The 27,724-nt window shown below is 41.4% G+C and overlaps 1 protein-coding gene across 1 annotated transcript in view; it reads left to right on the forward strand.

Annotated features, from left to right (window-relative positions):
• Positions 1-7,728: 7,728 nt before the first annotated feature.
• ASIP (agouti signaling protein) overlaps positions 7,729-27,724 on the forward strand; it is an 81,850-nt gene continuing 61,854 nt past the window's right edge. Inside the window, exons 1-2 of the mRNA XM_083619254.1 lie at positions 7,729-9,204; positions 15,421-15,493. Of these exons, the coding sequence (XP_083475380.1) occupies positions 9,150-9,204; positions 15,421-15,493 (128 nt within the window). The 5' untranslated portion in view covers positions 7,729-9,149. The remainder of the gene's footprint in view (positions 9,205-15,420; positions 15,494-27,724) is intronic.

A 27,724-nucleotide genomic window follows, 5' to 3' on the forward strand; every position in this document is an offset into this window, starting at 1 on the left:
TTGACCACAGAACTATCACTCCTATCCTCAATCCCGCATCACTGTCATGTTGGCGCTTTTCTAAATCACAAACCCAGCCTTCCCCAACATAGTGCTTCCAGATGCTGTGGCCTACAACTCCCGTCAGCCCCCACCAGCGTGGCTTTGGGATCCCATGGTGGCATTCCTCAAGCTGCTCTTTAACGCCCTTCAGACACTTTGGTTTCTTCACCAGAAGCTCTGTAACAAAATACATTTCCAACTATTACCCAGGATGCAAGTCATATTCGCCAAACTGACCCCAGATGAACATTTTCAACCACAGTGCTGAAAAAATGATTAAATAATGAGCCCTCATTGAAACCATTCATGGCAATTCTTAAAAGTCCAGGGGAAGAAGAATGATTCGTAGCTTTGTGTTGGGGGGGGGTGTCTTTTTAGATTTGCCAGATGCCCAGCATATACACATATGGCCAAAATTGGAAGTTTGTATTGTATTTTCCAAAACCAAATCACCTTTGGACAGAGAACAAACACAAGAGTATTTTTCCATCCAATGGATCTTGCTTCGATGACGTTCAAAAGCTGTCTTCAAAACGCAGTGACTCTCCAGCTGAAATGTCAAAAGTGGACTGCCTCTGTGGTACTGGGTTAATGAATGAGAGATTTCCTGGATGCTTTCCATTTATCAGAAGGAACACAAAAGAGAACATTTGTTTGGAAAGGCTCAGCAAAATGCTAGACGCCATACCAGGGTGAGGCTTCTGCTTTATTTTAAATCCTGACATTGTTTCAGGCCTTGTTCGAATTTAGCTTCACTTTCCATTCAGCTCGAGACCACAAAACAATGCAAAACAGAAAGACCAGGATCAGGTGTAAGGAAGAAAGTGGGCGTGGCAGTGTCGGCATAATGCTGTCAGTGGGGTTCCAGAGCAGAGCCTCTTTTCTGTCCACAACAAGGATTTTTACTAAATTTCAGAATTGTGTTTTCAACATGGATAGAGGGGGAAATGTCATCACTCTAGCTGCCATAGGCTTCATTGAAAAGTACTTCAAAGTTATTTGAAAACTGCAGTCCACGAGATAATTAGAACACTCCCATTGACAGACAGGTTAATAAAATCACAGTCTCTTCTCCTCTAGCTGCTGACTATAATGTCTGCAGCTATTCTACTGGGTTTTCACCCTCCGTTCTGCTCTTTCAAAAAATAACCCTGTTGTCACCTGTCAGGCCCCCAAATCCTGCCAGGCTTTTGAAGTGAGCAAGTGCCTGGAGGCTCTTCTCCAGGTCCCTGCCTAATTAACGGAGGCAGGTGAATACAGAGAGGGCCTTTTCAGTGGTAATACCCCACTTGTGGAATAACATCCCCAGAGAGGCTCTCCTGCTGGCTACGCTGCAGTCCTTTAGGTGTCTTCTTATTCTCCCAGGCCTTTGAATTACAATCTACCAGGTCCTTTCCATTGCCTCCTTGGCAATAAGTCTTATCCTGGTTTTAATTGTTTCCACTGCTGTGTTTTATGCTGATTTTAGTCAGTGGTGGTTGTTTTTTTGTTTGTTTGTTTTTTGTTTTTGTTTTTTTTTTTTGCTGGGCTTTTGCTTTTATGGTATATTTTATTTCATTGTTTATGTAAACTGCCCAGAGAACTTGTTTGAATGAACAGAATACAAATGTAGCAAAACCAATCAATCAATAAAGCTGAATTCTTTTAAATGGGAGGAAAATTTGAACTCTCTTTCTCCAGCTATTCTTACTGAGCTAGAATTCCACAATGTTGCTTTCTTGCTGCCCTTCCCCCCCTTTTTTTGTAGGTCACAAAAATCTTGCCTTGACCCAGCAGGGCCTTTTGAGAATGAGAACTTTGTAGTCCTTATTAGGTGAGAGGTGGCAGTGGGGCACTGAGGAATCCTCTTACCCCCAACTCCATCTCCAGTGGCCCTGGGGAGGGTGAAGTTGTAAAGATTTGTAGGCAGGGAACAGCATCCAAGGAGAGGAATTGCAATATTTGAGAAAACAGACAAGGTCATGGAAAAAGCTTGGTAGTCTGCCTTGATTGCCTTCCATGTTGCGGGGGGGGGGAGTCCTCTAGGGTTGGGGAGCAAAAAGAGATGTCAGAAAATTCCAGCAAAAATAGAAACAGGGGCAGATATTGCCAGTGTTCACTTATTTGTCCCTTGTCCAGAATGAACACTGGCAATATCTGCCCCTGTTTCTATTTTTGCTGGAATTTTCTGACATCTCTTTTTGCATTGTGTTTCCTTTGCATGAAACAAATGGGTGGAATCGCCTAACATCAAGGATTGATACTCAACAAAGTGTTTCCCAGAGCAGGCCCATTGAAATTCGGGATCATGACTAAGATAGGTCCATTGATTTCAGTGTGTCTACTCCTGAGTAAAATTCACACATTGAAATTAACATAATTCAGTTGCTTAATTAGGTAAGGTGTCAAGTTACAAATCAATTCTGCATCCTTTGCAGACTGAATCCTCATTGGTCCTGCCCTCAGCACCAGCCTGCCATTGACCAATTTAGCAGAATCGGATCTCAAGCAGGGTGTGTGAGTTGAAGCTCTTACCCCAGCTGACGATAGTCCCAAGGGATCCAGCTCTCCCTCGTTTGGGGTCGGGGGGTGGGGAGGGGAGGTGCTGCCCATCCCACAATGCTGCCGCACCCCAAAAGGGGGTAAGCAGACCTCTGCATCATTTGCAGGCTGAAAGCAACGACAACTTTGACTATAAATTGTAGGATTGATTTTCATTCCAGACATGGACTGCATAAGCAAACACCAGCAATTTCCTCTCCTGTTTCCATTTTAGGTTTTTTTATTACTTAAGTTGTGATTGTCTTTAGCACTGCCTTTTATTGTCAACAACTGATTTGTTATTGCTTTTCTGGTGCACTTTATAAGCAATTGTAAACTGACTTGGTATAGAAATGTGTGAAATAAATGCGCTAATAGATGTAAGAAGGCAAGCCTTTCATGTACTTGGCTTCCTGCATGTCAGAAAGCGCCAGCTGACAATTGGTAAGTTTCTTTCCTTTCATCCTCATAGCTATTATGCCTCTTTCCTATGCAGGAAATGAATGATTAAGGCTAATCAAAAACCCAGACAAGCTAGTTCGGTTGACTAGGTTTTTGCTAGACAAATCTCCACTGGGCAACATATTGTCTACTACTTTCCTCTCACCTACCGGTAATTTTCTTTTGATAAGATTGGTGGATTAATCTTGGTTCACATGCAGTAACCTATAAAAATGTATTTTGATTGACCCAAATACATGTAGGTCATAGCTGTCAACTTTTCCCTTTTCTTGCGAGGAATCCTATTCGGAATAAGGGAATTTCCCTTTAAAAAAGGGGAAAGTTGACAGCTATGATGTAGACTACATGAGTTGCTAGGTAAAGTTTTTACTAGTGGCTGCTTTTTTAAAAAAAGAAAAGAAAGCCTCTTTTTTCCTTTCCAACAATTAATGATAAAAGTTTTCCAACGGGAGCAAAAAAATCTTGTGGGATATGGGTTTTGAGTTGGTGTTTTTTTTTCTGTGCTTGTCTTCTAAGGGGCAAGACATATTAGTAAGGGTCATTTCTTTCATTCTTCAGATTATCTCTCCAGTGCTCTGCATTGTGTAGCCCCCCTGGACGCCTGCAATTCCATGGTTTTCCTGTATGCACAGAAAGCTAGGAAGGCTGTACTCCAGGGATGGGGAAACTTTTCTGGCTGGTGGGCCAGATTCTACCCATGGAGGTCCAATTCTGACATGTGAGCAGTTCGGGCTAACAGCTGACATCCAGCACACATACACTATTGAAATTTTTTGAAAAATGAAACCAGCCAATCAGTTGACATCACTCCGAGTGATGTCAACTGATTGGCTGGTTTCATTTTTCAAAAAATTCCAATAGCACATATAACAAAAATTTAAGTACATAATCCTTATTCCATTACCTTCTGTAGCAAATGTAAAAAAAAAGAAATATGCTAAGAGTCTACAAGTACATGGTCTTATAACATCAAAGTGAATCTATATACAGTGGAACCTCGGTTTTCGAGCATCTCGGAAGCCAAATGTTTCGGTTTTCGAATGCCGAAAACCTGGAAGTAATTGCTTCCGTTTTCGAATGTGCCTCGGAAGTGAGGCGCGTTTCTCAATTTTCTCAATTGAATTTGCCAACTGCCCATTGCGCCTCAGTTGTCTAACGTTTCGGAAGTCGAACAGTCTTCCGGAACAGATCACGTTCAACAACTGAGGTACCATTGTATTTAGCTCAGTTTAGCTGTTCCAATATAATATATATATAAATCATAATCCATAGAAAGATGCAGAATATATTTCAAATGGAAAGGGGTTACAAGTAATTACAGTGGTACCTCGGGTTACATATGCTTCAGATTACATACGCTTCAGGTTACACACTCCGCTAACCCAGAAATAGTGCTTTAGGTTAAGAACTTTGCTTCAGGATGAGAACAGAAATCGTGCTCTGGCGGTGCAGCGGCAGCAGGAGGCCCCATTAGCTAAAGTGGTGCTTCAGGTTAAGAACGGACCTCCGGAATGAATTAAGTACTTAACCCAAGGTACCACTGTACATATAAATAAATGATGCCTCTGGATACAATGTTTGCGTGAATCACTTCCTGTATGATTAATAAATGGGCATCAAACAGTTTCAGAATCCTGATGTCTTATTTTTTTCTGATAGCACTATAGTTAAGAGCTCTTTGTACCATGCCTCTAAAACCAGATTATGTGCATGTAATAGCCAAACATGCAGCAACCTACATAAAAACAACAAACTCGCTTTTTGTTCAGGAAATATAGAAAAAAGACACCACTCAGGATCATAAAATATATACTCAAATTAGTCATCTCTCATAGGACCAGCTTCCAGAATTTCACAACTAGGCAACAAACCCACCATAGAGGGATATAGGTGCCCCATTCCTTATATAGCCTGCCACAAAAGGAGACAGCTGTTTGTAAAATATATGGCATCCTTACCAGCAGTGCTATTTTTCAAGAAAGAGAGGTGCTGGAACTCACCATAAATGCCCCTCTTGTCCTTTTAGAATGGCAATGGCGCCCACCTGAGAGGTGCCAGAACTGAGTTCCGATGAGCTCTGGCCGGGGAAAAACACCTGATTATGCATGGTATGGGGAAAGTCCTCCACCTCGTAACATTAAAACACAGCCCATCAATAAAAGGACAAGTAATAAATGTATTCTGAGGATACCAGTTTGGATGGGGTTCCACTCAAGTGACAAACAGATGTTAAAATTGTCTATACCCATCTGCCATACGTTATGGGCAGTCTCTCCACTTTCCTGGACTGTCACTGTTGTGCACTGTATCTCTATCCTTTCCTAGCCACAGTAATCTTTTTCATTTCCTTTGAGAGCAGGATAGGAGAAGGAAATCAACCACATGGCTGCCGCCCCCCCCCCCCCCCAATGATGAACAGATAATTCTGTTGGTAAATATCACCATTAGGATCTTTGCAATAAAGTTTTCCCTGCAGCCTGAAGGAAATTAACAAATGCTTGCTCTCTGGAATGTCTGCCAGGCTGAACTTGTTACACATTTTAGTAAATGGAGCCATGCTGCACAGGATGAGGGTGAGTACTTGAAATACCAGAAGCTCAGTGGGAAATCGTAAGATCTAGCTGAGTGAGGCCACTAAGCAAACAGCTGGTCTTCAGAAACACCTCCACAGCTGTGGCATTAATTTAGCAAAACCCTCCAATGAAAATCACAACAAATTATCCATTTAGGTGAACCCCTTGCTGTTCTTGAGTGAATATTTACTTTGGCTTTCTAGTGAAATCAAGCCAACAGAAAGTGCTGGCATTCATGGAGGCTATAGTCTGTGTTTCTGTGGAATGCAACATAACGCTAAGCAGATTGGTCCATGAGTGAAAGCATTTTTGCCCTCTCCTCCCTCATGCTGTTCCTGTCTTAAGGTTCTCCTAACCCCCCTCCTCCCAAACCAACTCACATAGGGTACAGGGGAGAAAGAGAAGGGAGAAAAGGCCCTGTTGCTCTAGCAGAAGTCCTCATGTGGCTTCCACTGGTGGAACTCATATGTTGAATCCTGCCCAGGGTTTCCAGTAATGCAGACGCCGTGCAAGCAGAAGCTCTTCATTACTGAGGAGTGCTCTGCAGATGCACACTTTTCTGTGCAGCATGTGTACCGAGTGATTTTGGAAAGAATGGGATAGTAGGCCCTACTCACACAGAATTCCTTCTTCATATCAAAGCCCCTACATCCATCAGAGTGGTTAGATTGAAGATTTGCCAATTCTGGATACGATCCAGTGTTTCTGGACAGATTGTTGTCTTATCAAGTTTATACTCACAATAGCTTGCAGTCACTGCAAGTATGGGGACCTTATTATCATGGTCCATCCCAGAGGATTAAGTGTCCAAATAGTTTCCTGATGTCTCCAGACCTCTTGCATAGGAGGCACACAAAGAAGGGCCTCAGATGATGAGGTTAGAGAGGCAAGGCCAGGGATATACAATCTGTGGCCCTCTAGATGTTGTTGGACAACAACTCCCATCATCCTTGACCATTGGCCATGAGTGCCATTAGGTCTCATGAGTGCTGTAGTTCAGCAACATCTGGAGGGCACATGTTCTTCATTCCCTGGCATAGGCAATGCATGAGCACTGATTTGTCCTTGGTTGCTGATTCATGATCTGAGCTGAACATTTATAGCTCTTTATAAAATGTTATCCCTAGGCCCCTTTTTCATCTTTATAGCTCATCTCTGAGGTTGTCAATACTCTTCTTGACCTGTGATGCAGTCAGTGCTGAACACTGTAGTCCAGATATGGTTTTTCCAGTGCACTAAAAATAGCCCTTTCATCATAAGATACACAGCTGTAACTGTACAATGGTGTATTTGGCTTCTGTAATCAATCTAGATTATCATTGCTTTCTCCAGGTATCTGAACACTGATTTCTAGGAAATATTTATTTTCATACATATTCTTGAAATCCAACAGAGCCCTTAACACCAAATGCTTGACTCAACTAATCTGATTCTCAAATCATCTTAATCTGCTTTAAGGATTGTTTCACATTGTTGTTGTTTTGCTGGGGCAGGGAGAGGAGGCATATCTGTTTTCAATTCATTTGGTTTCTTGCCCATTTTTGTCTTACTGCTAATTTGGTGGGAGATGTAGGGATGAACAGAGATAATGCCATATACTGAGGTGATTATATTTAAAGTTCTCTCTCTCTCTCTCTCTCTCTCTCTCTCTCTGTGTGTGTGTGTGTGTGTGTACACACACATATTAGTTTTATATTAGTGTGTGCCAGAGGTAGGGCTAGAATGTTTGCTGTCTCTCTGGTTTATTCATTTGCTAAAAACGATTTCACAATAAGAACATCAAGAATAAAAACAATTGCACAACTTCATACGTAGAAAACAATTAAAATCAATTTCATATGTAAAAACAGTTCCAAACAATACAAATCTAGCCTGGGATAAAGATCTCCGTGGAGTCGAGTATGAATTGTGAATTTCATGCTCTTTATTCAGCTCATAGTAGCAATGAATGAAACTTTCCCCAAAACGTCTAGCTATATATACATTATTTACACCATGGGCCTCTCGTGATTGGCTAATTCCGGGCTGCTCCTGTAGGCCAATCAGGTTGCTGATTCACTTCATCCAGGAGCCTGATTAGCTGCTCCTACAGGCCAATCAGATCACTGATTCACTTCCACCTGGAGCTGGATTGGGTGGCTCCTGTGGACCAATCAGACTGCTGCATTCTGGATCCTATTGTTCTAGGATTCAGCTCAGTACATAACATTTGCTAAAAGCGATTTCACAATAAGAACATCAAGAATAAAAACAATTGCTTAACTTCATACGCAGAAAACAATTAAAATCAATTTCATATGTAAAAACAGTTCCAAAAACAATACAAATCTAGCCTGGGATAAAGATCTCCACTTAAATGACTTATTGAAAAATGAAGACCTTCAAGAGGCACCAGGAAGAAAATAGAGATGATGCCTGTCTGATAAGAACAGGGAGGGAGTTCCAAATGTGGTAGGTGCCACCACACTAAAGGCCTGGTTTCCCTATCATACAGTAGGACATCCTTTTCAGGAATTCCCAAGTTGTGGTCCATGTGCTTCATATAGGTGGTCCACAGCATGTCTGTGAAAAACAGAGGGTGCAGTGACTGACAACAGCAGGAACATTTCTTTTTTATGCATTGAATTTGGCCTGTGACTCAAACTGACAAAAACTACACCAAAGCATTGAAGAACTCCATTTAACACTATAGGCACATCCAATGTTGTTTTTCTAGGAAAAGAGGTGCTGAAACTCACCATAAACTCCTCTCTTATAATGGCAATGGTACCCACCTGAGAGGTGCCAAGTTTGGGCTAAAAAAAAAAAACCCTGTGCACATTCATTGCATTAAATGGGTGGTTTAGGAAACTAAACTTTGGGAAAGTTGGGAGCAGTTAACGATTCCAGATGTACCATATGCAGTGAGTGGTGAGGCTGGTGGATTCTTGCCAAAAGTTCTGTTTTTGAGTAGTGGATCTTATCTCTCATTCCAAGTGAGACTAGGTGGCATATTGCAAACCCTGCCAAAGGCCTTTTGGCTTTCCTCAAGACCCATTCCAGATTTTGTCACCAACTCCAAAGCCACCTTCCCCCCAAGCAGCCAGGCTGACAGACCACCTTAAAGACATCTCACAATACTTTGGTAAATATGAACCTCCCATTTGGAAACCATTGTCCTAACTAATTGTCAATACATCCAGTAGCCAGGGTCATTATTATGAGGCTCTCAGCCCAGACGAATCTCAGGTTCCAAGGAGAATTTTTCCCACCAGTCAGTGCCAATGCAGAAAGCGAAAACTGGAGCAACTGGAATGCAAACGACTCTCCCCTCAGTTCCCCAGAATTATCAGTGATGGCATGTGCTCAGTGCCTCGCAACCTCCACCCACCATTGGTAACGATTAAACATGCCTTGTAAACCAGACCACAAAAAAATTACTAGCTTGCTGAGCAATAGCAAGGGAGTGATCAAGACAGGAGCTCCATCACTCCTCCAGCAGATCACTGGCTTGCCTTTTGGGCATTTTTGTTGCCTGTGGGGAGCGCTTAAAAACAAGGCTGGATTAAACAGATGCACCAACCTCCTTTTCCATTCCAAGGTGTGGCAAAAGAAAGGAAAATACCAGGTGAGGATTCAATCGCATATGCAAAATTTGAATTGCTTTTAGGGCTATGTAGGTACACAGAATAGGCACAGAGTGGGCAGCATCCCTGTACTACAGCACACAGAATACAGTGGTACCTCGGGTTAAGTACTTAATTCATTCCGGAGGTCCGTTCTTAATCTGAAACTGTTCTCGGAGTACAATTTCTGGTCTCATCCTGAAGCAAAGTTCTTAACCCGAGGTAATATTTCTGGGTTAGCGGAGTCTGTAATCTGAAGTGTATGTAACCTGAAGCATATGTAACCCGAGGTACCACTGTATCAGGTCCTGGAGCAAAATATGAAATGTAGTAACCTTGCTGGAGCCAGGCACAGCTGTGTCAGATGAGTGCCTGAATAGGATTCTGCTTCAGAACTCTGCTGGGAGGAGAGAAAGATAGAACAGGGTTGCATTCAACTAAGACCTACTCAGAGTAGATACACTAAAAATTAATTAACCTAAGTTAGTCATAACTTCAATGGGTCTGCTCTGAGTAGGGAGACTATGGAAAACCTCCCTTTAATACTATGTGACTTCAAGAAAAGGGAGGGGGAGAATTATCACACACAATTATCCGGAATGTTCTTGGACCACCTTCTTCCATATCTTTCTGCCCACCCACTGAGGTTATCATCTGAGGCCTCTTTCTGGACTCCACTGCTTTCTAAAATGTGGGTGGCAACTGGAGAGAAAGCCTTTTCTGTTGTGGCACCTTTGCCTTGGAATGTCTTCTCCATGGGTGATCTTCGGATAAAGGGTGTTATAGAAATTTTACCAACAACAACAACCTGGTGACCTAGTTGCTGTCAGCAGGCAAAAACATATGTTTTTGCAGATTTAAGACCCTGATGTTGGGAAAGATTGAGGGCACTAGGAGAAGGGGATGACAGAGAACAAGATATTTGGACAGTGTTCTTGAAGCTACCAGCATGAGTTTGACCAAACTGCGGGAGGCAGTGGAAGACAGGAGTGCCTGGCGTGCTCTGGTCCATGGGGTCATGAAGAGTCGGACACGACTAAATGACTAAACAACAACAAAATAGAAGTATTTTTAACTTGGAACAATTTGATTATTTTTTTTATGTGAATGAGTTGCTGCTGCTTTTGTTTATTATTTTAATTATGCTGTATTGTTACTATTCTCACGATCACCACCATCGAATTGTATTTTGTTGTTTCTTACTACTCCTAGCTGCTTTGGGAGCATAAATTTATGTTGAAGATGCAGGACATAAAATATGTAAACAAATACCATAGTTTTGTTGCACATCTGTGAAGCTGAGGATAGGGCTTTGTTTCAGTCTTGAGATAGACATTCTTTTCAGAGGGTTACAGGGAATTTCAAAGAGGGCGCATCAGCCCACTAATTCCTCTACAATATTGGTTTTACAAGATTTTATATTACTTCTAAAACTTGTTTGACAAGAGGGGGTGGTAGGAGAAAACAATAGTGTGAATTTATCATAGGAAGCAGAGCCTATATTTTTAATTGTCTTTTTAAAAAATGATCATCAGACTCCTGCAAGGGTGGGGGACCTTTTTAACTAAAGGGCAGGTTCTGGTCAAACTTCCAGGGACCACATGCAAGTGTTGGAAAGCGCCAGAGGCATTGAGGCCCCCAAGTGTAAGATTTCCTAACCCTGCTCTTCAGAAAAACTTCTGCTTGGGGTTTGAATTGTACCCTAAGCCTCTTCAAAGAGATCAAGTCAGAGAAAACTGACTTCTTTCTCTCTCTTTCGAAATAAATGTTCACCACCCCTAAATGTCAGCTTGGCATTTGATTCACAGCAGGGTGTTTTCCCATGAAATCAGCCTTAATAGAAAACTATGTGTGTGAGAAGAGATAACAAAAGGGGGGAAAAACCTTGGAAAAACTCCCTGTAAACTGGGAGTTAAGAAATTTAAACCGCAGCATTAGTGGGGCAGAGGAGCCAAATATTCCATTTGTGCAACAGGACTTTGCCCCACTCTCCTCCCTCCTACACATCCCTCCAAATCTAGGAAACCCCTAGAACAGATTTAGGGGTTCTCAGGTGGGGGGAGGTCCAATTGCACAAATCCTTCATTGACAGGCTGTGTTACTTAATGCTACTTTGGATACAGCCCTGCACTTTTCACCCAGCTTTTTAAAAATCCCGGTAAGGGTCCATGGTCAGAAGCAGCTGTCATCAGGAGAAAAACAGCTGAGGATGACCGGATAGCTCAGTTGTTTAGAGTGTGGCGCCGACAATGCCAAGGTTGAAGGCTCAATTCCCATAAGGGACAGCTGTATATTTCTGCATTGCTGGGGGTAGGACTAGATGATCCTCAGGGGTCCCTTCCAACTCTATGCTTTTATGAGATAATCTGTCTAACCGTGGGGGAGAAAAGTGTGAGCAGGGGAGGGTCAAGAGTGGATGCTTCGTTGTAGTGCCTTATTCCTAGACCTATCATTCAAATCAGCATAAGAAGCTTCCTTAAACTGAGTCAGCCCAATAGTTCATCTAGTTCAGTATTGTGTAATTTTACTGAAAACGGGTTTTCCCCAGCCCTACCTAGAGATGCCAGGACACGAACCTGAACACCTTTGGGATGCAAAGCTGATACCATTGAGCTACAGCCCTTCCCCCAGTCCCCCCCCTTTCTTTTTAAATCCAAGTCAAAGTTAATAGCAATATGTCTGTTTTATCCTTAGCATAGTTTCACAGATTCAAAAGAATAACACTATGGTGTTTGCTAGAATTGCACAAAGAGTCTTTGCTGTTCAAATTATACCCAGAATAAGAAAAAGAGATAAATTTTCAGTGGTAAATTTTAAACGGCAGGAGCACATCCTGACAGCCCCCAAGGCCATGTTGAAATGTAAGTCCAAAACTGCAGGCAGCTGTACCCAATCCATTACTACACACAGAGCAGCAGTATGCAGCATAACACTCCAGCTTATTATAATCAGCAGGACCACAATCCTATACATAGTTTCTTGGGGTGAGCTCCGTGCTTACTTCTGATTGCATTGATTCAAACTGCAAAATTCATTCAGCTTTAACAAAAGATCTTCATCCAGCTGAAATACAACCTTCAATTAGAAATGCAAACAAGGTTTCAAAGAAATGCTTCCATTTGAATGCTGGTATGAAGATAACAGAAATAACTACCCACCCCCCGCTTATTTTTCCCATTGTCTGACTTCCTTTCTGCTAATCTGTCAAACAATAGGAAAAAAACGGAAAGCCTGTTTATCATCCCATTTACTTGACAGAGCAAGGAGAGGCTGTCAAAGTTGCCCTTGCACTCTGGCAGATGATGTCATTTTCACATGGAAGAGCCTTAACTCAGTGGCAGAGCATCTGCTTTGCATGTGAAAGGTCCAAGGTCCGATCCCTAGCATCTCCAGGTTGGACTGGGAATGTTCCCTGCCTGAAGCCCGGGAGAGCTGCTGCCAGCTGGTGTAGACAGGACTGAGCTAGATGGATCTATTAGGAATTATTATATAAACAAATGTATTTGGTTTAAAAGAGTTCACTGGATCCTTAGATTGAAACACAGAAGCAAGCACACTCTCCAGTAAGAAAGAGCCCCAGCAGCGAAGTAAAGTTTCGGAATGTAGGCTGTTGAACCTTTTAAAGATACCATCCCAAGTTGCTTACAGTGCTTCCCCTTTCTACCCTCATCTGTAATGAACAGACCACACAGTTTGATAAGTTTAAAATGGATTTTACTTACAAACTTCCAAAGGTGTGATTCATGTGTCTTTTCCATACAGCAGCAATAAAAACACAGGTAGAAATCTCTGGTCACAGAATATGGTAATGTGTTTCTAAATTGTTGGTCTAGAAACACAAAAATAGATAACTCCTATTGGAAAGATCAGGCAGGGTCATCTGAAGCCTTCTGCCTCCTCTCCATGGGGAGGAGTCATTCCTCTCTCTCCTGACCCACTTGTCTACTGTCAGTAACAGCTGGATCTTTTTTCTCTCTGAAAAAAAACCCTTATCTATAGTCATTTTAATGTTTGATTCGTGTTGGTTTCTGAGTTTGGTGATTTCCCCCCTTCCTCTCCCAATTTTGCTCCTGTCATTTGGGCTCCTTTGAGTGTTTATCTCCTTTATCAGGGTTCTTAGCATTTTCCCTCCATTTCCACCCCTGCCTGCACTGGCTGTTTGTGCCTCCCTGCTTGTTTTTTCATCCCCACTGTTACTGGTTGCTGGTTAGGGAGGGGCAAGTGTTTGGATCTGTCCAGCTGGGTGCAAGGAAATCCACCACTGGTGACTTAAAGGCATGCTCCACATCTTTGAACAGAGTTGGATCACTGATTTGTGCCCTTGCAAATGAATCATCAATGCTGGACCCAACAGCCCCATAGCACCATGTTATCTTGCATACACCCATCCTTGCAGGACTGCATCTACCAGGCTCCCTCCTTTCCATCTTCATTGCTTGAACTTCACAGCCTTTGGCAATGACATGCCTGCCTGCTTTGTCCAGACTGCACGTTCTATTGAGGTTCAGCAGTGCCATGGGCTAACAGCACATGCACCTCAGCAGTTTTCCCACACTTTTGCTTAATCTGCAGGACTGCTGCATCTTGCCTCATTGGCATCCCTGGACACTTCCTCAGTCTCCCACAATTACAGTGGTACCTCTGGTTACGAACTTAATTTGTTCCGGGGGGTCTGTTCTTAACCTGAAACCGTTCTTAACTTGAGGTACCACTTTAGCTAATGGGGCCTCCCACTGCCGCCGCACGATTTCTGTTCTCATCCTGAGGTAAAGTTCTTAATCTGAGGTACTATTTCCAGGTTAGTGGAGTATGTAACCCGAGGTGTTTGTAACCCGAGGTATCACTGTACTTGCCTCAAGAAGGAGATGTGTCTGATGCCCATAGTGGTATGTCTGATGCTGCAGAATCAACCTTCTCTTACGTGGGCTGTGAAATGATGAGTTCCTGTTTTCTGTAGTTGATCCTCAGATGGTTCCTACCCAGAGGGTTAAAGGTCTCCTTCAGTACTGCTCTACAGCCTCTCATGGCTGGGACTTCTGCCAAAAGATCAAATAAGTGGAAGGAAAAATGGAGTTCCAAGAAGCACAGAAGCAACAGGGACAGATCTGGTGCCAGAACAGTCCATAACGCAAAGTCTTCTGTGGTAGACTTTTCAGTTCACTGTGGTTCAGCCTGGGTCCTCAGCCCAATATCTGGCCACAAGTGCTGAAGTTTTTCCTTTTCTTCCCACCAACCTCCTGCAGTGCTTTCCCCATGAGCTTATTGTAAAGCTTGGCAGGCTGAGTGGATGTTTCCAGTGTGGTGAAGTTGGTCTCTGTTTTCCTTTGTTTCTGTCTTGATGGTTGATATTATGGCCTTTTCCCAGAGTTTGTCAGCTGCAGCAAAGGGTGCTAATCAAGGTTTTGGAGATTGTGTAATTCACTCAACTGTAATGAATACAGTCAAGGCCCACAACAGATGGCACAATATCTCCTTCCTCTTTGTTTTCCAGCCCCTAAATGCCAGGGATTTAGGTGAAGGAGTGAGGCTATGGACTTGTGTGGTGTAGTCAATGCAGAAGGCTCATATGGTATAGTGGATTGTGGTTATCTTGGTGTCCAGTGTTTCCCCTCTGTGCTGCGAGAGAGGAGGTTTCCTCAAGCCTTTGTCAACCTTGAGGTTATCTGTCAGTTTCCCCTACCCCTTAGAAACTTAAGGGGTGAGGTGTTTGGTGAAGAATTCTAATGAGTTCCAGGGTTGTCTCCTCACAGCAGACAAGGATACGAACATCCTGGGCAGGGACATGGGAGTATTCCTCCACCCGAAGAGTTTCCTGCTTTCTTCCTGAAGGTGCTAGACCATCACCAAATAGTTTCTCTGTTGAAAGCTGACTCTTTCTCCCCAGGACCTGAAGGGTCCAATCTAGGAAGTTCTGCTGTTGCAGAGCTCAGTTGTACATTTCCAGCTGGCCCTTATTTATTTAACACAGCTGAATGGCTCTGGGTTGCTTCTTGAGTGTCAAGGCCACATTGTTCTCTAGGAGGGATTCCTCTAACTGCATTATGTTGTAGCACATGTAGGGTCTATCTGACATGAGGTTCTACTGCTGGAGTAGAAATTATTATTAATAATAACAATAACAATCATCATCATCATCATCGTCATCATCATCATATTGTGTTAGGTTTTATACCAATTCCTGCCTTACAGCCTAAACTAGGTGTTCTCTTCTTTCACAGGGCTGTATTTGAACCTTTGGCCAGCTCTTTCCTGCAGCTGTGTGCTCAGTTATGTGTGTTTCATTCAGACAAGGTATTAACTGGGACTGACCCTTTGTTTATACCCAAGGTAAACTATGTTTCTTCTCTGCTTGCAAACAGTAATTTCACTCTTTCTTATCCCAATCCTTCACATTCTAGCATTTATGGTGCTTTTTGTCTTCTTTCACTCCCTAAAAATGGTTCTGCATTTAGTATTGTTACAAAAGTCAGGTGTCACTCCCACTGGGAGTCCAGAGTCTGTGTTCCTTTGGAGAACTGAGACACAGTGAACACTGTCATAGCTTTAATAAAGATGGTTTAATCACCTATTTACACCTTCACTGTGCATGGTCATTTCAAGAGGGACTCTTCCCCCATAGCAGTGCAGCCCTAGAGTCCAAGGCATCTCTCCCAGCCAGCCTGCCCAAGATGGATCCCAGTATTGCCAATGGTCCTCAATGGCCCTGTATCATTTCTTAATAGCCCTAGCTTGGCCAGGTTGTTTTGCAAAGGTTAGCTTAGGAATCTTTCTGCAGCTTGTAGTTCTCCCTTCACATCCCAAATAATCAAAATCCTACCATTTATTAATTTCTAGGGTTTGATCTATAACAATATTCATCCTGCTCACAGGAATTCAGATAGCATACCCCAAATGTTCATGAGGCTCTTTCATTTTATTTCTTAATATAATTTTTGGCATGTAAATGACTACTTCAAATTTCACGTGTTTTTGCTTAAGTCACCCCGCTTCTAAGTATGCTGTGAGCCATTTATGCTTCCAGTCTGTTAAACTGTGCCCCAGGGCACCTTATGCATGCCTTGCAATGATTCAATTTAATGGGACATACTGATTTTGTTATCTTGTTTAACAACTGCAGAGACCCCATTGGCCTGGTCCTTTGTTATTAGCTCTTAAAGAAAGCTCTGGCCTGTTTAAATGAAATTTGGATATCACGGTTCTTCCTTCTACCTGCAAATAGCCACCACACACCAGAATTTCAGAATCACTCAACTAGTTTACCCATGAAATCCCTTTCAAGTGCTGCCTGTTTGCAATTATTAACATCCTCACTACAACAGACATCATTATGTGTCCTCAGCAGCATTTACTTTCCAACACCACCAAGAGACATCCTGTATTAATGGTGGAGAAACTGCAATACATTTTATGGTCTCAATTGTCTATCTAAATCCCATCCAGAAGAACCACCCAAAATGTTTTAAAAACCCTTGGAACAGTTCAAACATTTACAAAGGAGTATTAATATCTAATTGTTTTTTATGGAAGTTAATGCAGAAAAAAAGCTGTGGGACAATTTTAGGTTGCAAAGACAGAAAGCCATTCCCCCTAAAACTAGAACAAGCTGTTTATTTGTGTTTTAAGTGTTCACTGTACTCTGTCATTAGTGGGTTTGGCATGAACAGAAGGAAGGAGAAAACAACACTTCTCACGATTAACAAGGGTTTCATATCCTTAAAAGTGATAACAGTATTTCTCAATTTCCCTTGTTAAGTTCAACTGTAACAATTTGACCCAGCAGGTTTCCTAACCCAACTGTAATAACCAAAGACTTTGGCTAGGCTCCCAAGTGTGTTGGGGTATCCTTAGTAAACATGCCGAACATAAGTTCTTAATTAGGAAGGACATGACAGTATTATAACCAGTCCTAATACAAAATGCTAGGGGATGGCCAAGTGGAAAGAGTTGACATTTGACCTCAACATGATTGGTTGCATCAGGGATGGGGAACCTCTGACCCTCCAGATATGGCTGGAATACAGCTCCCATCATTCCTCACTATTGGCCATGCTGGGTGGGGCTGATGAAGTCCAGAAGCATCTGGAGGGCCAAAGGTTCCCTTTGCCTGGCTTATATGAATGAGTAAAATCATTACCAAGCCAGTACACAGTAAAAGTTATTGCATAACATCAGATTTCAATGAAGAGAGCTTTCTTGACCATGAAAGATTATTAAATTCATAGTGCTATGCCCCCCAAGCTGCATTTTTTCTACCATTCTCCATTAACTAATGGGAAAATGTATTTGAACATTATCAAAGGGGTTGGGAAGCTTTAGTGAAATTCTTATCGGTTGGGTTTCTTTTTATGCAGTTACCTTTTGAGGCAGCTAAGAGGTGTTTAAGAGTAGCCATTCTTTCATTCCGCAAATCATCTTCCCAGTGGAAGCGATCAAAGTGGTGTAGAATAATATAAAACAAGGTAAAATGCAAGAGAAGCAGAATATAAAAACTATAAAACTATTCCTACAATCATAGCATTCATATTCCAGAAAGTGACTGGATCACACTTTCTCATCGGAATGAGTAGCAACTATAACCGTTTAGAGAAAAGATGTAAGTCTGGTTGCATTTTGAGACATCAGTGGAGTGGCAACCTACAAAAGCAGCTTCCAACTCCTGCTGATCCCAGCCATTGCCAACCAAGACTGCTACTCATCCTGAGTTCTGTTTCTTGGTCACACTAGCATGTGACAGAATGTTGAGGAAACTAAAAGAAATGGTAGAAAAGTGGAGTGTGGGGTGTTGACAGACTAATGTATGACTCTAATCAATTCTAGAGTCCTTAAAAGATATAGTTTATACTTGCAGGATACAAATGTATTAAAGTTCATGTTTCCACAGTGATTTTCTTTTCTAAAATAGACTACTCACTAGACCCAGATAAGCTTTAGTTTCAGTATGTGCCTTCCAATTGTGCCCTGACACCTACAGACAGCTCTGCAGCTGTGGTAACCAGCCATTAAATAGTAAATAGTGACTAAAAACCTGGAGATAACTTCAACTTCTTCTCCTTCTCCTTCTTCTTCTTCTTCTTCTTCTTCTTCTTCTTCTTCTTCTTCTTCTATCACTCGTAGCCAAGTAAGATTGTCTTCCATAAACACGGTTTTAACAATGAGTCCGTAAGTGACTGTGGAGGCCAATTCTGGATCCACATGTCCTTTCACAGTGGGGCCATTGGTTTCCGGGCGGGAGTTGATCACGGTGTGGATTTGCCAAGCGTGCCTTCCTCTTAGCACGTTTCTCCCTTGCATCCTGAGTTCGAGTGTCTTCAAAGCCCATGACACCTTTGGTAAAGGCTGTTATCCAACTGGAGCGCTCGCAGGCCAGAGTTTGCATGTTCAGACCCAGAGACCTCCCCCCTAAATAAAGACACACTTGACTCAAATTTTAGTTTGGTTTTTGGCAGAATTTAGGCCACAACTTTATTGATTACAGAAGGTGAGTGGTTGCATAGGCTCTGGTTCGACTAGCTGCCTGCACCCTTGCAGGCAGCGCTGACCCAGGGGCACTAGCATAGGTCAGCCAAGGGTGAACACCTGGGTAGGTGAACAGCTGGGAACAGACTATGTTCACCACCCAGATGCCCCCCTGGACTCAGGCACAGGCACAACCCCCTCTCGGGGGTTGACCAAACCAGTTGAGTCCCTGGATTCCTTTAACGGAATACCCTTCACATAGGGATGACGAGACCATTCTCCCATCCCTATCACCTGAACGAGTGCCTATCCACAACCTTACAAGTTGTGATGATTTGCTACGCAGCAGGCGAAACCCAAATGGCAACAGCCAATCAGCCAAGTGGGGAAATTCCTCCTGTGCCCCTGTCCCAATGACAAACAACACACGACGGCATAGTAAGGTCAATCGCAAAATACCCTAAATATAGGGAGAGGTGGGGAGGTGTTCCGAATGCACGAGTCGAAAGAGGAAGCTCTGGGTCACGTGCATGGGTAGATATATAGGTCCCTCGATCCATTTGAACTGCGCCCCATTGGCCAGATTGCACCCAACAACGAGAGACCTACCAATTGGGTGTTGTGGCTGTCCAATCTCACCCATCCACATCACAGGAGGTCGGTCTCCAGGTCTCACCGCAACATGTGCCCTCTTTTAGGGAGGACACAATTTCCCATTTGTCAGTGTTTATACTACATTTTTTAGATTTCCTTGAGACAGTCATTCTGACCTTTCTCCTCAAGGAGGACATGAGCACAACCATTATGGCTAGTAGCCATGAGCCAGTGGGCTTTGTGTTCTAATATTTACGAGGGGGGAGGACTTTCCCCCATACCATGCATAATTAAATCCATCGTGTCTCCCTTTAGTCACTCCCCCCCTCAAACCACAAACTCCCCAATACTGTGACCGCTTCCACTTTCTATCCCTCTCACTGCCCCACACAATATGTTATGTGGATTCAAGCATTTCCAAAATTTAATAATTACTAGAATTACATATTCAGTGGATCCAGATGACATGGACCAAAAAAAAAAAGGAGTCAATGTTGAAAGTCTAGAAAGTGTTTGCAATTGTTTCCTGTCAACTCTGTATTATGACAGAGATCAGGAGAGTGTGATGTTTTCCAAATGTCAAACTCCCCACAAAGTCCAAGTCCTTTGAAATGCTATTAGGAGTATAAATGGCTTCCATTTTGCTATGTCATAGTTGCAACGTCCTGCAGTGCCCCCCAGGTCCAGTGCCCAGTGCAGCAGAACTGGTCACATTGCCCTAAATCCATCTCTACCACAGTCCATCCATTGGGTAAAGGCATGATTCACTGTGCACTGGATTCCATCATTAGCAAGAATTAACAGAGACAAGTAACACTGATAGTGACTGCCTCAGGGCAGTCAAGCGATATTATTTTAAGTGTCTTTTGTTGTGTTCCCACTACAAAAAAAATAATTAATTAAGGTTCACTAGCTAATTTAAAAAGAAGAAGAAGAAGGAAAGCTTTAGAGAGCTAAATATTGGGGGGTAAAGGTAAAGGGACCCCTGCCCATTAGGTCCAGTTGTGACCGACTCTGGGGTTGTAGTGCTCATCTCGCTTTATTGGCCGAGGGAGCCGTCGTACAGCTTCCGGGTCATGTCACCACTAAGCCGCTTCTGGAGAACCAGAGCAGCGCACGGAAACGCCATTTACCTTCCCGCCAGAGCAGTACCTATTTATCTACTTGCACTTTGACATGCTTTCAAACTGCTAGGTTGGTAGGAGCAGGGACCGAGCAACGGGAGCTCACCCTGTCGCAGGGATTCAAACTGCCAACCTTCTGATCGGCAAGTCCTAGACTCTGTGGTTTAACACACAGCACCACCCGCATCCCAATTGGGGGGGAACCCAAACCAAAACACAAAACTTTCCATTAGGGCAGTAGTGAGGAACTTTCTTCAGCCCAAGGGACGCATTCCCACGTGTCAGTGGTGGGCAGAGACAGAGGCAAAAGTCAGCGTATAAATAAATGCAAATTTTAAAGGACTAAAGCAAATAAATGGTAGAAAATATGGAGCAGAGTCTTCTTGGCCAAATAATGCTGCAGGACAATTGCACAACAGGAGTGACACCAATGTCTGCATGTAACACCTGTGCTCAGAGAGCTGCACTAGTTGCCCATCTGCTACCAGCCAATTTCAAGGTGTTGCAATTAGCATACAAAACCCATAACAACTTGAGACCAGTTTACCTACAATATCACTTTACCCCACTTGTGGTCACTTGACTGCCTATTGATACCAACCAGGTGCCTTCACTATATGTTTTACAGTATTGTACTTTGGTTTTGATTGGGCTTGAATTTGTTTTATCTTTTTGTAAACCACTTTGAGGTTTGTTTGGGCTTTTTTACAATCAAGTGGTGTATACATTTTATGAAATAAAATTAATAAATAAATTTAATGAATTAATTAATAATAGCTAATGGGTGCTTCAGAAGCTGATTGCATGTGCCCCCGGCCTGAATTTCTCCTTCCTGTCTTGCTTCAGGTCTTTCTTTAATAGCCTAGCAAAAGTTGGAGGAGGTTATTTTAAACATTTTATTATCTCCAAGTACTACCCAGTCCAGGTTTGTTTTGTCCCTCAGTTTTCATCAATGAGCAATTTTAAACAAATATGCATTTAAATAAATTAATACTTCCAAACGATTGATGCTTACTGAAGGGTCCTCCACGCCGCAGATTTTGTAAGACTCTGTTTGCTAGGCATATTGTCTTCCTGTATCTTTTCTAATTCTGCTGAAAAGCAAAGTCTTACTCGCTGAAAAGTCCTATAAGCCAGAAAGTCATGTATGACAATCTAAAGGCAGAAAATGGTTTGTTGGCCTAAATCTAAACAGTGAATTTCTTGTGCAAACAGCGAAGTCTGTACATTGATTTACAAGGGACCGGAAATGAATCAGGAAGCCCTGTGAAATTCACTGCAAATTAGAAGCAGGAAAGAGACGATAAACTATGCCATATTCCTTGAGTAGATGGAGTTTTGATCTGCCCTGCGACAGAGAAAGAAACTGAGATTATCTTGTGCTGGCATCCCCTCTCCTCTCAGATGAATTAGACTCTAGGGGAGTGTCAGAGAAGCCTGATGGATTCAATGTGCAGGCAGTATTTTGATTCTACTCATTTATTGTACTGGGCTTGATTCCCCCCCCCCAACACGCGCCCTTTCCCTCCTCCCTCCTCCCCCGTCTCCCCCCCTTTTCAATAGGCATTTGTGCCAAAAAAAAATCCCCTTTTGCTATGAACCTACAACTTCTTAAAGGGGAAAGCTAATCCAGATAACTAGGGAGAATCTGGAACTTTTTGTTTCCCAAGGTAGAATAAATAGAGGCACATTCTTTTCAGGTAGGAGCCAAAATCACATTTTTTTTCCTGAATAACAAATAAAATTCTGTTTCTCTCATGTACCCTTTACTAACATCTCCCTGCCTTTTTTCTGTCCCGCTCAGATTTGTACTGCTTTACTTCTCGAGGTTTCAAATGCACCTCTTTCCTATGGGTTTCTGCTTCTATAATTGCAAATGTGCTTTGTCAGACTCTTCTAAGAACTGCAAACTGGCTGCAATAAGTGCGTGTGAAAATTCAGTGTTATGCTCATGCAGCATACTAGTAAGTCGCCCCCCCCTTCAGGGTCAAACTTCTTGCAAAGAATGACACTCCCAACACCTTTGAGTAGTCATGTATTTATACTATTATGGTTGTTGACTGACTGACCACCCTACTGTTCAGTTTTCAGTTTGAATTTGTGAGAGTTAGAGGGGAGGGGAGTGAGTGGACAATGCTAAAGCCCTATGAAGCTGTGGGGCTGCCTGTCTGTAGGAATCTGCTGACTGTTGAGGGAAGGTCTATTTGCTTCTAAGATACTCTGCTCTGCAAAGACACCCTAAGGCTCTCATCAAAAGTAAATTAAATGCTGCTCTGTAGCACTGTTGCTTGAATTTTCGAAGTGCCTAATTATGCTTTCAAGTACCTTTATTGGCTTAGAGAGGTTTGGCTACTCTACTATGCTTTTTTCTTGTTGTGATAGCTTTTTAAATGCATACATTTGCTCCTGATATATTTGTCGTTAGTTCTGTGCCTCTGTAACATGCTCTGTTATTACATTTACCGAACACTATAGCTGACTTGGGAGGAACAGATCCTCTTTTGAATCCCAACAATGCTTTTGATACTAATTTAAATGAATGCTGTATTTTTTTCTCTCATTCATGTTTGAATTTGCATGAATTAAGTTATAATGTATTTTCAAATGCTTTGTTTTAGGAGTAACCCAGTGGCTTTCTATATACAATTTTAATACAATAATGTGCATCTTTGTATGAATTCGATTCTAAAACTTATTTACTTGGAAGAAACTTTCATTGATTTCAACTGAATTTACTTACAAGTCATGGTGCATAACATTTCAACTTACAATAAAAAAAGGCATGGAGATAAGGCATTAAATTGTTGTACGTGTATATATTTTTTTTAAACCACATGTTTTTTAATTTGTTTAAAGATTTTCAGAAATAGCTCATTGAAGTGTGTGGCATAAATGTGCTTTGAAACTGTGATTATTTCCCACAAAGAATGTGCTAGGTTATAGGTTTATCAGCAATGTCTGAACAATGGAAATGTTTACCATATGGAAAATAAAAAAAATTCTCCTTGTAGGCATATTTCAATTCATAGCAAGAAAGAATTGTATCTGTTCCCCCCAATAAAATTATTATAGAACTTGCACATATATCATTCAAATGCTGATTATTATGAATGAGTCCATAATGATCTCCGAGATATTTAAAATTCTCCTTGTCATAGAAAAGTGCTCAGAACCAATCAGAGAGACAATGAGTCTAGCTAATCCTGAAGATTTTATAGCAACCTGGTATGCTTTTCAAGCTTGCACAGAACAAATAAGGCAATTACCAGTAAATTTCAAACTTTTAGTTCTGTAACTATTACTTATTGAACTTTTAACACATCAGGACTTGATCCTAAATTGATATGGTGTAAAAATAATAATAAAGAATTAAGTACATTTCAAATTAATTTTAAATATTATAACGAATTGCATTTATTTTCATTACAGTATGTTAAATTCTGATGCTCATTTAATTTATAATTGTATTTTTTATATGTGGAGATTAATAAGAACAAACTTATAAAAACAAATGTGTAATACAACCCTGTGCATTTTTAACCAGCCGTCCCACTGTGTTCAATAGGGCTTGTGGTCAGGAAAGTATGAATAGGATTTCAGGGTTAAAATAGTTTTACATGATGATAAATAACATCAAATGAACACAAGTACTGTGGTCCATAGCTTCTTGTGTAAATGATGCTACTTAAAAGTCATGTTTACAGATTCTGGTGCTACTCAGATACAGTTGCTAGAATCAAGAGGAAGGCATAAAACTGTTTTACTATTCTCTCTGTGTTGAAGTAAGCCACACACAAGTGGGTACCATGCCCTAAATTGTACAGGAGTGTTTGTGTTTATCTTTCCAAGATCTTAAAACATTTTATATACAAGCTACTGTACATTTCTCATAAAAATGCATTAGAAAGAAACCAAAGCCTTTTCTTTCAAATTAACAAAATGACTGTCCTGTACTTCTGCATCTTCTAATTTTTTTAAAATCCCACATACAAAATAAAATACATGGAGCAATCAAAACATTGTGTGCCTGGCACAAATCAAAATTATTTCAGTATTTTAAAAATAATTATAATTTATGTTAATAAAAAATTTATGCGAAATTTTAGTTCTACCCCCGCCTGCCAGCTATAAGCCCAAAGAATTTCACCAGGTTTACATATGGTAATTTAAGACCCTAGGGTGGTCTTCCCTTAATCCGGCCTAAACCATAGATTTGACCCACTGAAATAAATGGATTTAAGTTAGTTATGCTTTAACAAGTCCATTTATTTCAGTTGTACTGATACTGAAAGAGAAGCCAAAGCTGTTGTTGCAATACTATTTCTATTTTTATTTAAGTTAGAATGAATGTGCGATTCTGAGAAAGAATCAAGGAACTAAAATTATTTTGTAGACTGAATACTGTTTTTTGAAAAGGCAAATGGATTCACAGTAATTGATAAACAAGGTTCTCAGATAGGTTTTAATGTAATGTTCATCATACTCTTCCATATGTTAATTTTATTTGAGTGGGAAGCTATTTTTTCTTGTTTCCTCTGCATTTTACAAAATAATAATTTTTGTAGAAGAAGAAAATTATGTTCTACTGGAACACAGATGAAATTCTGACATTGTGTTTCATGGAACTATTAGCCATAGCTGTTTTTATATTCTGTTTATATTGCAATGTTATCATTTAGAAAACTTATGCCCAGTGCTTTTTTTCTGGGGGTACGCAGGGGTACACATACCTCTAAACATTTTGTGACTCTAACATGAGAAGAAACTTAAAATTTTAAAAATTTTAGTTTCTTCTCTAGCACGGTGAATCATCAATTCCATTGCTACCCCCAATGGTGACCTCATTTCCTGTCATGGTGTTCCTGTCAATGGTGATTTTCTTGAGTCAAAATGAGAGTACCCCTAAACATTTTTTTAAAGAAAAAATCACTGCTTATGCCCCATGCTTCTAATGTATTTGGAACCCACAGAGTAGCATAGAACTTTTTAAGAATAACTACACTCTCGTTCTTTTTCTTTTTTTAAGGATAGCATTGTTAAAATGCAGCTTTTTATGCAACTCAAGGACCAAATGACACATGTCATAGATGTTCCTGATGATATCTCCAGACTTTTTCTCAAGAGCAGCTATAGGGAAAGGGGGATAAATTTGATCATAGCAGTAGCACTAGATCAGGGGTCTGCAAACATTTTCAGCAGGGGGCCGGTCCAGTGTCCCTCAGACCTTGTGGGGGGCCGGACTATATTTTGAAAAATAATAATGAATGAATTCCTATGCCCCACAAATAACCCAGAGATGCTTTTTAAATAAAAACACACATTCGACTCATGTAAAAACACCAGGCTGGCCCCACAAATAACCCAGAGATGCATTTTAAATAAAAGGACACATTCTACTCATGTAAAAACACACTGATTCCAGGACCGTCCGCGGGCCAGATTTAGAAGGCGATTGGGCCAGATCTGGCCCCCAGGCCTTAGTCTGCCTACCCATGCACTAGATGAAGAGGTAATCTTTCCCCTATACTGTTACCCCAAACAAAACCTGTGCCGTTAGCCTTTGGTAATACAGGGACCCAGATTTAGCTGCCACACAGGTCCTTTGATTTAGATCAGGGAAATAGCATGGGGTAATCAGTTGGTAGGCCCTTTCCCAATGGTACTGCTTCCATCAAATTTTGTTCCTGCACCATAGCTTTAAAAACCAAACCAAACAAACACCTGGAGAGTCCATTATAGCTTGGACCTTAGTTGAACAAAGACACAGAGACGTCACCGCTGTCAAAGAGCTCTTGTTCCACAGTGCAAGAGAGATGGGAAGACTCTGGCATTCTGTACATTTTTCAGACTGGGCTGAAATCTTCGTTGTGGTTGGCTAACTATACACGGAATATATACAGAGCAATAAAGACCGGTGTGCAATTTATTTTAGAGACTTGGTTAGTAACATTTCAAAGTCAAACTACGTATTTTGGGTTTCACATTAACAACTTTCTTGTAGAATTGTTTAATAAGTGGATGTAATTTTACGTAATATTGCCCAGGTCATGCAAACATACAAACTAATGTCATTTTTGAAGCTCCCTATATATGTTCTCAGAACAGATCTGCCTCATCAAGGGAAAAGAAAGTATGATGAAATTGCGAATATTAGTACTGATGTTTTAAAGAGGAGCATACAGCTGTTTCTCCTGTTTTTCAGAAGTGGCAAATTTGATTTATAGAATCAAAGATCTGAGTTATTTGTGCAGAACGTTTCTTTTCTCCTTATATGTTCTGTGCTCCTAGACTTTGTATGTAATGATAACTGTGATGTTAGAGAGAATTTAGCTTTTTGGTAATTGCTAAATAAATATCAGATGGAGAGCAATTTTGTTTTCTCACCTACCAAAATTCTGTAACACAATATACACATAACTGAAGGAGATTTGTGAAAGCTTTAAACCACCACCACCACCACCAAAAAACCACAAGCCCCATTTAAGTAGACAAGCGCATGGGGTCTGTGATCATAAATAATTGTTTCTAGTTCAGAATCTTGACATTTACAGCTTTCCCCAGTGAGGATCCATTTCACTTTTTGCTAGAAAAGCTCAGAACTGTATCTATAAATCTCTTGTGTTCTTTTGAAACTGTATCCATTAACATTCTCACATTCACTGGAAGGCAAGAAAAGCCCTGCTGGGTTAAATCAAAGGCCTATCCGGTCCAACCTTCTGTTCCCTCAAAAGCCAACCAGATGCCCAAAGGAAGCCCACAAGGAAGATATGAGTGTAATGGATGTAGGTCCCTCCTGAACTGGGTCATGGGATTGGTATACTGGTATTGTATTAAGTGGATCCAGTCCTACTGTTGTAAGCCAAAAATGGCTTATCTCCTGAGTTTATGCCAATAAAAACTCAGAAACATGAGGAGTTAGGAGTCCAACGTTTATTGCAAAAGCAATAGGTTACAGTAGGATTGTTCCGCAAAACTGCAACCACGCCCAGTGGTTCAGGCAGTGGTATTTATAAAGTTTCAAAGAAAGCATTTCAATTTTCACCAGTCATGTACATCATGACCTCGTTTAAACATGTGCAATAAGCACTGGCAATTTTGCTGATTCAGTGTGGTTTCTTACTGGATCTGTTACATTGTGTTAGTATGCATGTTGGGAACCTGTGTTACATGTAGCCATTTGCACCATGTAGCAACTTATGTTCTAAAGGTAAAGGGACCCCTGACCATTAGCAACTTATGTTCTAAAGGCAAAGGGACCCCTGACCGTTAGGTCCAGTCGTGACTGACTCTGGGGTTGTGGCACTCATCTCGCTTTATTGGCCGAGGGAGCCGGCGTACAGCTTCTGGG

The sequence above is a fragment of the Podarcis filfolensis genome (assembly GCF_964270895.1).
Source record: "Podarcis filfolensis genome assembly, chromosome: 6".
In the NCBI taxonomy this organism is placed as follows: Eukaryota; Metazoa; Chordata; class Lepidosauria; order Squamata; family Lacertidae; genus Podarcis; species Podarcis filfolensis.